General features: G+C 50.6%; 1 protein-coding gene across 5 annotated transcripts in view; it reads left to right on the top strand.

Moving 5' to 3' along the window:
- NTRK3 (neurotrophic receptor tyrosine kinase 3) overlaps positions 1 to 13,775 on the top strand; it is a 380,742-nt gene that overhangs the window by 225,176 nt on the left and 141,791 nt on the right. For all 5 annotated transcript variants that reach the window (XM_047086792.1, XM_047086791.1, XM_047086794.1 and 2 more), the window contains one exon: positions 4,638 to 4,826. In XM_047086792.1, coding sequence (XP_046942748.1) covers positions 4,638 to 4,826 — 189 coding nt within the window. The remainder of the gene's footprint in view (positions 1 to 4,637; positions 4,827 to 13,775) is intronic.

Below are 13,775 nucleotides of genomic sequence, written 5' to 3'. Positions count from 1 at the left end.
GGAATACAAGCGTTCAGCAGCTCTGGGACCCAGAGCTCGTGATGAATTACCCGTAATCCATCTTCGTGAGTCTAATGAGGTGATTCACTCTTGTCCCCATTCTCAAGGATCAAGAGGAACCTCTTTAAAAAGGGTCTCAGGGACCTGCAATTGAAGGCAAATGGTCACGAGGAGGATAATGTACCAGAATTGACCAAGTGTCCCTTTGAACAAACCATTTCGCCCACAGTCTGCGCTTTCGGGGAGGCAGCGCCGCGTAATGGTCATGCGCACAGGCTCTGGGCAGACTGGTGGTTTGCATCCCAGAATCACCTTGGGCAGGGCATGGCTCTATGCCTCAGTGCTTCCGTCTGTAAAATGGGGAAAATGGTGGTACTGACTTCACAGAAGCATTATAAAGTTAAAGGAGTTGCATTTACAGAGCCTGATGCGTAGAATGCACACAATAATAAAAATTATTATGACAATTACGGTATCTCTAATTTACTCCTCAACCCGCTGTAATTGAATGTTTTCTTCCTGTCACTCCTCTGTGGGAACTGCTGTCATTAAGGCCACCTTCGTGTTGTCATGTACAGTGGCCTATATTTGTTCTTCACCCTACTTGGCCTTAGTATGTGATGCTCTTGAACTTGTAGGAATTCTCCTCCTTTAACTTCTAAGACAGTGTCCTTTACTGATTCTCTTCTGCTTTTCTGGCTGTTTCTTCTCATGTTCCTTTCCCTGCTCCCCTTCCTCTGCCTGCATTTTAAGGATTAGGGCTTCAACGTTTGCTTTATTCTTAGATTTCTGTGAAGTCTTCCTGGGTGACCCCATCCCTTCCCATGCTTAGGAGCCTATAGCAGGACCCTTCTCCTCCCCATGGCACTTACCTATCCCTTTGAGATCCTAGAATAACGTTGAGAAAGCAGAGACTGTTTTAGAGTACAGGCTTTGGAACGTTTTGTTGACCACTCGCTGTCCATTGACTCCGTGAGACACAGATTCAAAGAAACAGTAAAAGGCTCACGTCCCAACATTCTGTCTTCTCCAGACTCCTCCTGATGTGGTGTCCTGCCTCCGTGTCACTATAACAACCCACATCCCCTGATGCTGAGAACAGAAGGGGGTGAGGTGGGGGGTGGGGGGGCTTCTGTTATTTGGTCTTTTTGGAACTGTATCTTCTATTCCTTCTTTTCCCATTTGTACTTTTGTCTTGCCAAAGTGTCCCCTCCTGCTGCTTCCCAGGATAGGGGGAGGCGAATGTCTACACACCTGCAAATACCTTTCTTTTGCTTTCTACAATGAGTGAATAAACTTTCAGGGGTAGAGTTTTGGCTGAAAACTTGTCCGTCAGAATTTTGAAGGAAGTGCACAGGGAAGCCACAGTGGGTTGTAATGGAGAATTGCATTGTCTTTCTGATTTCTGTTCCTTTCGAGATGGGACCCTTCCCTCCCTCCTACAAGTTCTTAGCGTCTTCTCTCAAGATGCTGGCATTTCATAACTTTGTGCCTTGATGCATGTGTGTGTGTGTGTGTGTGTGTGTGTGTGTGTGTGTGTGAGGGGGGTGCGTGTGCTTACACTATATGCACACAGGCGTGTATTAATTGTGCTGGAAACTGAGTAGACAGATCATTTGGAAAAATTTTTCCCTAATTTTTTTAATCCTTTCTTTAATCTTTTTATTCTCTCTCCTTCCCTCTCCCTACCCTACCTTTCTTTTAATTAGAGATCGAGTCTCTGGATGGAGTCTTTAATTTTATCTTTTCCTTTCTATTTACCTCCTCTTTCTTTTTTGTTTGAGTTTCTGGAAAATTTCCTTGGCTTTCTCTTCCACTGTTCTTTGACTTTCGAATTCTAATGGTCATAATTCTCAGGGACTTTTTCTTAGCCTTAAATTGTTCATGTTTTAAATATCCTCTTGTTTTATGGGTGTGATATCTTCATTGGTCTCTCTGAGGACATTAGTGATTTAGAAAAAAAGTCTTCTGCTCCCTGCATTGCCCCCGTTTCCTCCGGTCCCTGATTGTCTGTTTGTCTTGCACTCTCTCTTTCATGCTGCAGCTTTGCCTAAGTGTCTGGTGATCCTGGGCTATTTTCTCATATTTAGGAATCAAGGATTAGAAAGCACTTACACACACAGACGGGCCTTGTCAACTATTAGCCTTCACTGTGGCATGATCACAAAGTAAGCATGGCTTCATTGGGAGACCGCCACATGTAAACAGCTAGGTGTTTTTTGTTTTGTTTTGTTTTTTGTTTGTTTGTTTTGAGGCATTTGGTTTCTGCAGAGAAGCATCCCCTGAATCTCCTACAGAAGAGACTAGGAGTAGGGCAGATGGCAGGCACGGTCATTCTTGGTTTCTGTCTTCTAGGAGCAAGAAGAAGGGGGCCAGTCCTTCCCCGGAGCCCTTCCAGTTAATTTTCTCCAGGAAGAAACCACTAGACTGGGAGCAAGGTGATGGCCTGGGTACCTTGTTCCAGCCCTGAGCCTTAGCCCAGCCTTCTGGGCGACCCTGTCCCTTCAAGTACTAGGCCACCCCACAGAGCTGACCTTCCGTAAATATTCCCCCTGCAGTCCCTGTAAGCGAGCTTTCCTCATTTTACATTGCATCTTCCAAAACACTGAAATATTTTATTTCTTCTCATCTCCCCTCTTCTTGCTCTTTGTGTACAAATATTTCTTTAATTTTTCTTTCTTTCTTTCTTTCTTTCTTTCTTTCTTTCTTTCTTTCTTTCTTTCTTTCTTTTTTTAATATTTTAGAGACATTTGGGGTGGGAGGAGTGGTAAAAACCCGTGCTCTGCTTTCACTGATGAATTGGAATCACGATGAAGTTTTTCAAAGTTTACAAGGTGTTTTCAGGCACTGGCCTCTCTGGTTGCAGGGCAAGTGATTATCGCCACTCATTGCTGCTTTTCCACACAGTCTCCAAACACCATCAGGCATTTGTCATGGATTGGAATAAGCCTGTCTGTGCCGACGGAGTAGAATTCAGGGTCCCCAGCTTGCATTTACTAGTCTCCCTTTTAGTTCTGCCTCATTGGTGCTTCCCCTCTCTATTTGATGGGAAATATTCTCCCCATAAACTTCAGTAGATGTAATGGATTTCTGCCGTGGAAATATTGTTCAAGTCGCAAAACCAAATCATAGCAGGCACTTTGTCTTGGGACCACGTGTCTTGCAAAGCAGCCATTTCTTTTTTTTTTTTTTCAACGTTTTTATTTTATTTTTGGGACAGAGAGAGACAGAGCATGAACGGGGGAGAGGCAGAGAGAGAGGGAGACACAGAATCGGAAACAGGCTCCAGGCTCCGAGCCATCGGCCCAGAGCCTGACGCGGGGCTCGAACTCACGGACCGCGAGATCGTGACCTGGCTGAAGTCGGACGCTTAACCGACTGCGCCACCCAGGCGCCCCCAAAGCAGCCATTTCAAACACTAGTTGTATGAAGCCACAGTCACAGCTAATGCACTTTATCCGGGTCTGTTTGTACGTATGGGAGAACCTCACCACCAGACAGAACCATTGCTCTGCCAAGATGGCGGCAATAATTATCTCTGTAAATAACCCGACTTACTGGGTTTCTTCTTTGGGTTAGAAAATTGTGGAGTCGGGGTTGGTGAAGACACGAATGATGTTCCTTGAAGCCACTGGGGCAGGGTGGATCCTTCAAGAGTGGGATACTGACCCAGTTGCCTGAAGGCTATCAGTGATGCAGACAAATTACTGTCACTTTGAAAGCTGGCTCAGGCTCCCTCTGGGCTCATACTGGGCTTATTTCCCCGTGGACTGAGAGAGGTAGAGGTGATAGAGTCCAGCGAAAGCTACATACTTTCCTGTAGGATTCCAAGGGCCACTCTGGAAAGGCTCTCAGCCTCCAAGGTTCTAAGTAGAGGCTCCAGATCCTGGCCGTGCCAGGGACTCACACAGAAGCTCTTTAAATCTTGATGCCCAGGTCTGTCCCCAAACCAACTGAATCAAAATCTGGAGGTGGGACCCAGCATCAATAGTTTTTAAAGCTCCTGGGGCACCTGGGTGGCTCAGCCAGTTAAGTGTCCGACTTCGGCTCAGGTCATGATCTTGCGGTTCATGAGTTCGAGCCCTGCATCGGGCTCTGTGCTGACAGCTCAGAGCCTGGAGCCTGCTTCAGATTCTGTCTCCCTCTCTCTCTGCCTCTGCCCTTCTCACAGTCTGTCTCTTTCTCAAAAATAAATAACAAAACATGAAAAAAAATTAAAAAATAGTTTTTAAAGCTCCTGAAGGGAGGAGGGGCAGGGTGCAAGTTCCTGCTGTGTAAAAAAAAAATTTTCAGCCCGTTGTTCCTACATAAGCCAAGAACTCATGTAAAATTTGCATTATTTTGAACTAATTTGGATTTGGGGGGAGTACAAATAATTCATGTCCTAGTCATTTTGATACACTCTTATTTTGCAGCTGTTCCCATGGTGTGTGATAGGGTGGATGTTTCTGTCAAGAAAGAGAATGCAGAGGTGGTTCTTTGAATGCAGACTCCAGAGCGTTCGGGGAATACTCTTGCAGTGGATTTTACTCTTATGGAAATGTGGTGGCCAAAATCATGAAAGGGTCTGTGGGCAGGGCCAGGCACTGGCCAGACATGACCTCATCAGAGTCCTGTGTCTCTCCTGGTGTGTGCAGGCCCCGTGGCTGTCATCAGCGGCGAGGAGGACTCAGCCAGCCCGCTGCACCACATCAACCATGGCATCACCACACCCTCGTCGTTGGACGCTGGGCCAGACACGGTGGTCATCGGCATGACCCGGATCCCAGTCATTGAGAACCCCCAGTACTTCCGTCAGGGACACAACTGCCACAAGCCAGACACGTGTGAGTACTGGAGTAGAATGTTGTCCCTTCTGGGGAGGGCAGGGGAGGGGCCATGGCAACAGACCACCTAGCTGGGGTTCTGGAACCTTCCGAGGTGACCTGCCACCTGCTAACCTCCCACTCTCTAAGAGACCCTCCCTGTTTGTCTCAAAACTTGAAAAAAATAGCCTCATCAAGGGGTCTCCGTTGGGGCAGAGGGGGCTCAGGATGAGAAGTAGCCCAGAGGCAGGAGCCCCAGCCCCACATGGAGAGGCGCTCCCAGTAAGGCAGGGGGCACAGACCAGGCTGGTCTTCTCTACAGACCTGGCCTCTGCATTTAGGAAGTGTAACCTGACTCTGTCCAGACAACAGCCCCTGAGGCTATCAGACCCTCCACCCCAGCCTCCTCCATGAGAGGGCAAGGGAATGAAGGGTGGTGGGCACCTTTTGAATGGAAACATCTCTCCAGCTGCCCCTCCAGTGCCCCGAAGTGCGCACTTTCTGAGCATCTGATCCTGGTCTCAGCACTTGGACACCTCACCTCCCTCTGCAGATGTCTCTCATTCCGATCAGAGGACTCAGGGCACCTGTGTCCTCCTCGTTTCTTACTTGCTGTTGGTTCCAGCCCCTCTCTTTGTGTTCCTGCTGAGTTCTGCTAGGGCCTCTCCCAGCTCCCAGGGCCTCTCCCAGCTCCCAGAGCCTCCGTGGCTTGGACCTTCCAGCCAGCAGTTCTTCCCTTCCCTGTGTCCCAGGGTCAGTGTAGGGCTGGCAACCCCAGCGCATAGCCTCCCCTGCTCCTGCCCTCAAGAAATGGTCGGCTAGTTCAGGAGAGACAGTAGAGGCCCCTGGAGATTGCCTGAGAGCTGGAAGGGATGGAAAGACTGGGTTATGCTAAGGCCTCACCTTCCGACAGGAAAACTGAGATATGGGGAGGCTGCGAGTTCCCTTCCCCGTCCCCAGGCTTGTGCCGTAGGTTCTCTTCTTCTGTCCGCGGGGCTCAGGGTTTGGCCACGGAAGAGGCACCTCGAGTCTTGCTCTTCCAAGAGCTGTACTCGGGCCACACTGTAGCTCACGGAACTCATGCTGCTCCCGCTGGTCCGTCCTACGGCAGGGTGGGCATTCAGCTGTCTCACTGACCTTTGCTTCTGTTTTCCTGGTTCCAATTTTCAGAGAGAGGATTACCACAGTGGGAGGTTCTGGGCTCGAGTCAGAATGAGATCATCACGTGCCTTCCAACCTTGGGTGTCCTCCAGAATTGGTCTCTGTGTTTATCGGACGCCCACCCCCGTCAGTGTCAGAGGAAGGATATCTGGGTTCCGGACCAGGGCAAGGGAAGAAAAATACCTGTGTGTCAGATAAATAGTGGGGGAACACAGTGCTAAGAATGGTTCTGCTCTGGCTAAAGGTTTTGCCTCCGGTCAGGTTCATCTTGGACTGGGCTGAGTGTGGCTGGAAGGAAAGGTTTTCTGGGGTGGTAGCACGGAGTCCAAGCCAGGTCTAGAGTTGACGCTGCTGAGCTTTTCAGAGCCATGTTAGCATTTGAACAGAACTTAGGCCTTGCTGTATTGAATACACAATTGATTCTCGTTATTTACAGTAGTTATGTTCCAACAGAGTCACCATGAACACTGAATTAGTGGCTGCTGAGCCCTTGCTCCTAGGAGACATCCAGGGTTAGGTTCCTGTGAGCATCTGGTCACAGCGTTTTTATCAACTAATCAATACATAACCTGTTTTATGTGTGCTTCTGTCTAAAGACGCCTATTTAATAGATATCCCTGGTTCATTAACATTGAACTTAGAGTCAGCAGCACTATGACTCATGCCTGAAGGACGCTTTTCTAGCACCCGGATCTTACCTAACACACCTGTTGTTTCCATAAGGCACACACACCACAGCCTTCTTGCTCATTGGAATGTTAGAAAGTCAGTGCTATGCTTGGGGCCATTATATCCAGTGAAATCACCCACAAAAAGCACACATGCAGAAAATGGCACTAAAGGGACTACAGAAGGGACGCTCATTTACGGTAGGAGAGCTGAAATAAGAAGGTAGCGCGTCACGTGGAAATGTGCACGTCGGGTCACTCGGATTTCTCGCCACTGCTTGCCTGTTTACGAATGACCATAAAAGCGCCCAAGAGTATGGGTTTTGGGGTGACGCTTACATTTTAGCAAGTGGGCGACTTTGTAAATCCGAAATCCATGAATAACGAGGGTGGAATTTCTGGGCTCCTGGTGTTCTAATCTCTGGGTTGCGTGAGCTCCTGATACCAGCTTCCCAGGACGATTGCCGGGTGGGGATGAATCTGGCACGTGGGAAGGAGGTTTCCCCTGGGCCATCAGAGTAAGTGCAAGCCGTGGAGAGAGCTATGGGATCGGAGTGTCCTTTGATGTGGGGATCCAGTCCCAGCTAAGGAGCTATCGCCCTATGAAATGGTGTAGAGGAAAAGCCTTCCTTCCTAATCTCTGCATTTGTGATTCAAAGCGGACTATTGAAGGATACAGGCAGTACGTCCCTGTAAACAAGAAGGGGTCAGTGGAGGTGGAGGGGAAGCAGGTTTATGGATGAAGACTGGAAGGAATAAGGGAACAAGCCATACCTCCAGTGAAGGAAATCACAAGCTGCCTTCAGGTTGTTAAAACCCTCCGATACCAAGGGAAGTGTCCTTTTCGGGGAAGCAGCATATTTTGTCCCGTCAGTAGACCGCGGATGGCTCCTAACTGTTTTCGGAAAACATGGATGGCAACCACAAGGGGTGCGCAGGAGCCTCCTAACGGGACTTGGCTAGCCCCGCCTCTGTGAGTCCCCGGCTGATTCACGCCGACGGGTAGAGGCAGCGCCCGGCCCGCCTCTCAGCTGAGATTTGCCAGCCAAGAGGCAGCAGGTCTCTGATGACAAAGGCTTTATCAGTTGAGAAAAGTGACTCCGCGGCACATCCCTGTGTGCAGTGAGACCCTGTCATAAATAATTAAAACCACACGTGCCTTGGCACATCAAGAAGCAGAGAGCATTCGTGACTCTGCAGACGGGGCTGGGGTCACTCCTTTCGGGGAGGGAGAATGGCAAGGCACAGGGTATTAAGGGAGGAAAAGACCTCCTATCATCTCCTGGGGGCTCCCCCATCGATTCCCTCCCACGTCCCATGGGAGATGTGCAACGTGGCGAGAGATTGCAGGGACTCGTACACCTGCCTTGAGACACTGTTTCCCCCGGTTCCCAGTGATGGATGTCGCACAAAAGCACTTTTCTTTCTGCAACACGTGTTTACCATAAATGGTGGGACCTTTTTGACCAGAGAGGTCAGGACGCTGCTCCCGTCCCCTCCTTTCCCTCTATCTGTCTTTCCGTCTGGTCCCCGGCAGTTTTCCTAGCCTGTCAGGGCTGCAGGGACGTTTGGGGATCGCCTCATACCTTCCCTTATCAGATGCTTGCCTGTGTTCCCAGCAAGCACTCCGTGCTCAGCATTGTCTTTATTCTCAATTTATTCAGCCTTTCCAGGGACTCTGAAAGACCTGAATGAAAAAGCTCCTCCTCGGGAGTAGGTATGGAATCTGAAGCCTAATGAGGCCCCCTCATTGTTTATTTACAGCCCCCCTGGTTCTCGAAAATATCAAGGAATGGATACAGGCCTCCTTGTCACACAGCCGATGGGGGGCTAGATCCTACAGAACTAAAAACTGCGGGGCCGGTCTAGATGGGCCAGCGGGGGGAGGTGTGGCGGTGTTTGTAGCGACGTGGAGCCCTCGGTTACCTTGGTCACCCTCGCGACAGCCCTCGGCTGCAGTCTGTCCTGCAGATGCTGGGGCTGGATCCCGGCTGCTGCCTGAGGAGTCACGCGTTGGCTCTTTCCGCGGGCCAGCTGGAAGGCGCCTTGGCCCTGCATAAAGCCCTGGAGTTCTCTGTTCATCCCCTTCTCCAAAACCCATTTTCAGAAGACCGTCGCCTCTTGCTTGGGAGAGCAGAGGCCGTTTGGGGAGCCAACCTGTGCCCGCCTTCCCGCCCTCCCTTGCTCTGTCCCCAGGTCAGGGCACTTGCCTTATTCACAGGGTGTCTCTGTCTTGCTTGTTACCTTCCCAGAGTCAGCCTGCCCCACCTCTCCATCCCTCTGATCTCGCCAGGGACTCCGCCCCACCCCAGCCAGCAGTCCCCTCCCCTCTCCTCCCCTGCAGAGAGTGTCTGTTTGCTCACCTTCCACTCACCCCCGAACCTCCTTAAGGTCCCTGCCCTGCAGCTCCATTTCCCTCTCCGCTTCTCCAGGAACCCTGACTTGGCCACCCTTGATCTCTTTGCAAAACTAGACCGCACCCTTTTGTGTTGTCTTTGTCTTCCTCCGAGTCACTGTCGTTGGGCTGATTTTTCTCCCTTTCATCCGTTCAAAATGGATTTATTGAGGGTTTGTGGCAGGCCTCCTTTTAGGCTCTGGAAACAGTGGGGAATGGGACACGCGTGGTCCCTACCCTCAAGAACTTGCTGCCAACTATAGCTGATCTCCAAGTGGCAAACGGCACCCCCTGCTCCCTCGGGGCCGCTCGTGGAGCCCACCTTCCACCTTTCTGCCTGGTGCTTCACCGGCCTTTACCCCTGGTGGCTTCCTTCCGGAACACCAATCCCACACCTGCTGCTTTAGTGTAATTCCTGCTTGAAATGCCCATCTCCCCTCCTCACTCGGCCCCCACACTACCCCTTCCTTCCTTTCTGCACCCCTATTCATCATTCGGCATCTGGCTCATTTCCAACCTCTTCCTAGGCCCAGGCGATGGCAAAGTGACCCTCCCCCCCTGGGAACCCCTGGCTTAGAGTAAATGCCGCGCACTAGTCTTGAATGACTTTGAATCAAATCTTAGGTCATCCTGTCGCTTCTCAAAAACGTGTGTTCTGTTTCCCAAACCTGACTTTGAATGTGTTCCAAGAAGTAGCTCCTTTGTGTCGTAATTCTCCATTATCTATTGAAGATACAGTGTGGGACTAGAGGCAAAGGAGGAACCAACCAGTGTGTGTTGAGGACGCCTGGTGAGTGTATCCTCACGGCCCAGACTTTCTAGACACAAAGGGAAAGGTCGTTGGTCTGCGTCAGCAGCCTCCTCTGGACCAGACGTTGGGATGGCATCGTACATCTTTTGTTCAGGCGATCTTGCAGCCCCTCTCTGAGGAAGAGGCTGCTGTCCCCATTCTACAGATAAAGAACTGAGGCTCAGTGAGCTTGAACGACTTGTAGATCACGTGGCTCTTGGGGGAGGGGCTGAGATTAAAACCCAGGCCTACAGACACCAGCGCCCCTCCCATTTCCCATCCAGCCTCATTGCCAAGGACTGCAGTGATCCACAGGCATTTACTCTGTACCTCCTGCACTCGCCACAGCTGGCTGAGGAGGGAGGAGGACAGTTTTATTGTTTTGCGGAGGCTCACTTTGCTCCCCCTTTCCTGGATCAGGACAGCGCTGCCGATGGGCTCTTGAGGGATGGGATTCCCAGGAGGACCTTGGCTGAAGCTTCCTGTGGTCACGCGGCCGGGTCAGCCTTGGTCTGGCTATCGGCACTTACCCTTGTTCACAGAATCAAGTCCCCAGGGCATCGTGGTTGCCTTCGGATAAGGCAATACTTGGCCCTGGGGTTGAGTCCATTTGTGTTTATTTATTTACTTTTTGTTTTTAGAGCAGTTTCGGGTTCACAGAAGAATTAAGCAGGAAGTACAGAGAGTTTCCACTCACTCCCTCACACGCCTGCCCCCGGTTTTCCCTGTTCTTGCCATCTTGTGTTAGCGTGGTGCATTCGTTACCATTGATGTGCCCGTACTGACATATTACCAACTAAAGTCCATGGTTTACGAAAGCATTCACTGTGCGTGTTGTGCCAGAGCAGTGTCATCACAGAACAGTTTCGCTGCCCTGAAAGGTCCCCTACGGCCCACCTGTCCACCTCCCTTCCCCACCCTCTGGCAGCCACTGATGCTTGTACTGTCTCTACAGTCTTGCCCTCTCCGGGTGTCACATAGTTGGAATCCTACCGTGTGTTGGCTTTTCCGATGGGCCTCTTTCACTTAGTGACGTGCGTTTTTGGTTCTTCCCTTCCAAGTTTTTTCGTGGCTTGATAGCTTATTTCTTCTTATCCCGACTAAGGCTCCATCGAATGGATGTACCGCAGTGTCCTATCCCTTCACCCATTGGGGGACATTGTATTAATTTTCCTGGGCTGCTGTGACAAAGTACCGCCAACTGGGTGGGTTCAAACAATAGAAATTTACTCTCTTGAGGTTCAAGAGGCGAGAAGTCTAACACAGGAGGTCAGTGGGCCATGCTCCCTCTGAAACCCTTAGGGAACCCTTCCTCACCCTTTCCTAGCTTCTGGCGGCATTGCCTGTGTCCCTTGCAACCACACAACTCTCCAGTCCTCTGTCCTCTCATGGCACCCCCTCTGTGTGTCCAGCCTCACATGGCTGCCTTCTGCATACACCGGGCCTAGTGGCTGAGTGCCCCCCCCCCACTCCAGTATGACTTCATCTTGACTTAACTGATTACATCTGTAGTGACCCTCTTTCCAAAATAGGTCACATTCCAAGGTACTGGGGATTAAGATGTCAACATATCTCTTGTTGGAGGGACCCACTCAGTCCACGGCAGACATCTTGGTGGCTTCCTGTTTTGGGCAATTATGAGTAAAGCTCCTATGTACATTTGTGGGCGGGTTTTGCACGGACGTAAGTTTTTAACCCCTTTGAGCGAACACCTAGGTGTGTGTGTTTTCTGGATTGTATGGGGAGAGTATGTTTAGCTTTGTAAGAGACTGCCAAATTGGCTTTTTCAAAGTGGCTTCACCGAGTCTGGTTCTTTTCATTTTGTATTAGACTGGCCTCCGCCAATCAGCTCCTACCCGAGGATCTCCTGGGATAGTACGCACCTGCCTTCTTAGTGTGCTTTCTGGAGAGCGTGTATGTGTGTGTGTATGTGTATACACATGTGTGTATGATGCACCTTCTCTTGTGCTCTAAGCTCTACCAGCAACTGCTGATTGTATACTTTTTACTGGATGCTCACATAGACTAATAGTGAGCATGCTTCACACCTAACTTGTCACTGGTCAGAGGCCAGGCACCACGTTCACTGCAAAACCGGCCCCTCGGTTTACTGACTGGGGTGTTTGCCATGGGGCCAAGCCCAGCCCCTGGTGGCCTTCACCTTTCCAGCCTCTGACTCCTTTTCTGTTTTGGTTTCCCCAAAGCCTTGCTGATGCCTTCTCTTTCCCCATGTGTCATTGTCAAGCTGGCTCTGGATTCCTGGGCCTCCTGTACCGGTTCTGTTTTCTACACCAGTGTCTGTACTTGGAACCATAGGTGTGCATTTGATTTTCAGCCCCTCCTGGCTGGTCACCTCTTCCTGTCTCCCTACGTCTGCCACACACCCTCCCCGGCCGACCTGGCAGTTCTGTCCCGGGGTCTTCTTCATAGCTTCTCATTCTCATGAGGCTGTCGAAACCCATCTCTTTTGGCTCCTTCAAACTCTCTCTTCTTCATTCCCTGGCCGCTGAGCAGACCTTCACTGGGCTCTTACTAAGTGGCAGGTAACCCTACATTGGCCCTGGGGTGGAGCGGAAGACCTGCCCTTCCTAACACCTCTTTGGCTACATTGCAGCTGCTTGGGGGTGCTGGCCTCAGGGCATCCCCCCTAACCCAGTCGGCCTACCAGACAACGACTTGCACACAGATAACCAAAGCTGGAGCCTCTAGGTCTGTGCCCTTTCAGCTGGAACCAGAGGTTCCTTCATCGGGAGTGAGGGAGTGGCTCGTCTCCTCCTCCTCTCCTGGGCCAGTCGGCCACGGAGCGTGCCTCTTCTGGAAGGGGAGCTGCCGAAGCCAGTTTCCCAGCTGTGGTAGGAAGCCCAGAGCCTGTGCATATAATGCAGTATTAATAGTGCGTTGGCATGATATAGATTTCTGTCACCTTCTGTACTAACAAACATCGCTTAGTGCTGGGTAATGATGGGTGTTTATTCCCAGCCACTTAGCTCAGCATAATGGACTTGCAGATGAAATATGGAAAATGGGCTCCTTTGTCTGGGAGGCTGCCCCCCCGCCCCAACGAGTAGCAGAAGTGGCGGCAGCGGCAGCTGCTACTGCAGAGTAAGGCTTTCTAGGTTTTTCTCTAGCTGAAGTTCTGATGGACTTGCCTGATGGAAGGAAGGGGATCTGGTTACAGGGCTGGGCTGTGAGCTCCTCCTCTGGGATTGCAGCTGGGAAGAGGAAGCTGGCATACCAGGGTCTGCCATTTGCTCCCTGTGGCTGATTTAGAAGGCCGGCTTGGCTAGACGTGACACGGAGAGAAATAGGACCCATGTGGGTGGAGGGGGGTGGGGGGAGGCATCTCCTCCTTTATTCTGCTGGGTGGATCTTGATGGGCCAACTACATGTACAGCTTGGATCAGAGGTTGGTGAAGGTAATATTGACATTTTGCCTTAGCCTTTTTTCAGTGATGGGCTGTCTCCAGGCTTTGCTCGCCAGGGAGTCTTTCAGAGGACATTTTAAGTGAACGTAGATTAGGATTGTTTCCCTCTGGTTCTTCTTTAAGCCTGTTTTCAAATACAACTAGACTAAGTAGCTGACCCCTGAGGATCCTGCGATGCTCAGTTTGGTGATCCCAACATTGCTGGAGGAAAAGATGGCTCTGACACATTACCAGTTGCCTTTCTTTCTGGTAAGAGCTAGATGATGCCAGAATGGGTTACCTTGGGAGTCAAGGCCGTTATGTCCTGGGCCCGCATACTTGTCCTGAGGGTCCTAGCCCCTAGAGATTAACCTCTGTTGGTCGCCGACTCCCAGGACCCCCAGATCTAGGCATAAACTAAGCATGACATTTGGTCTTTGTTTTTCCCTGTCCCGGGAAGACTATCCATTTCCCCTCAATTACATGAAAACCTTAGACATTTGTGAGCACACGCTTTGGGGCCGTAACCAACTAGCCCAAAGAGACAGACTT

Source organism: Lynx rufus, unplaced genomic scaffold, assembly GCF_022079265.1.
Source record: "Lynx rufus isolate CCGP_SWC_20201006 ecotype Redwood Valley unplaced genomic scaffold, mLynRuf1.p SCAF_21, whole genome shotgun sequence".
Lineage (NCBI taxonomy): Eukaryota > Metazoa > Chordata > Mammalia > Carnivora > Felidae > Lynx > Lynx rufus.
Note: the sequence above shows the minus strand (reverse complement) of the source record. Positions and strands in the feature narration are given on the sequence as shown.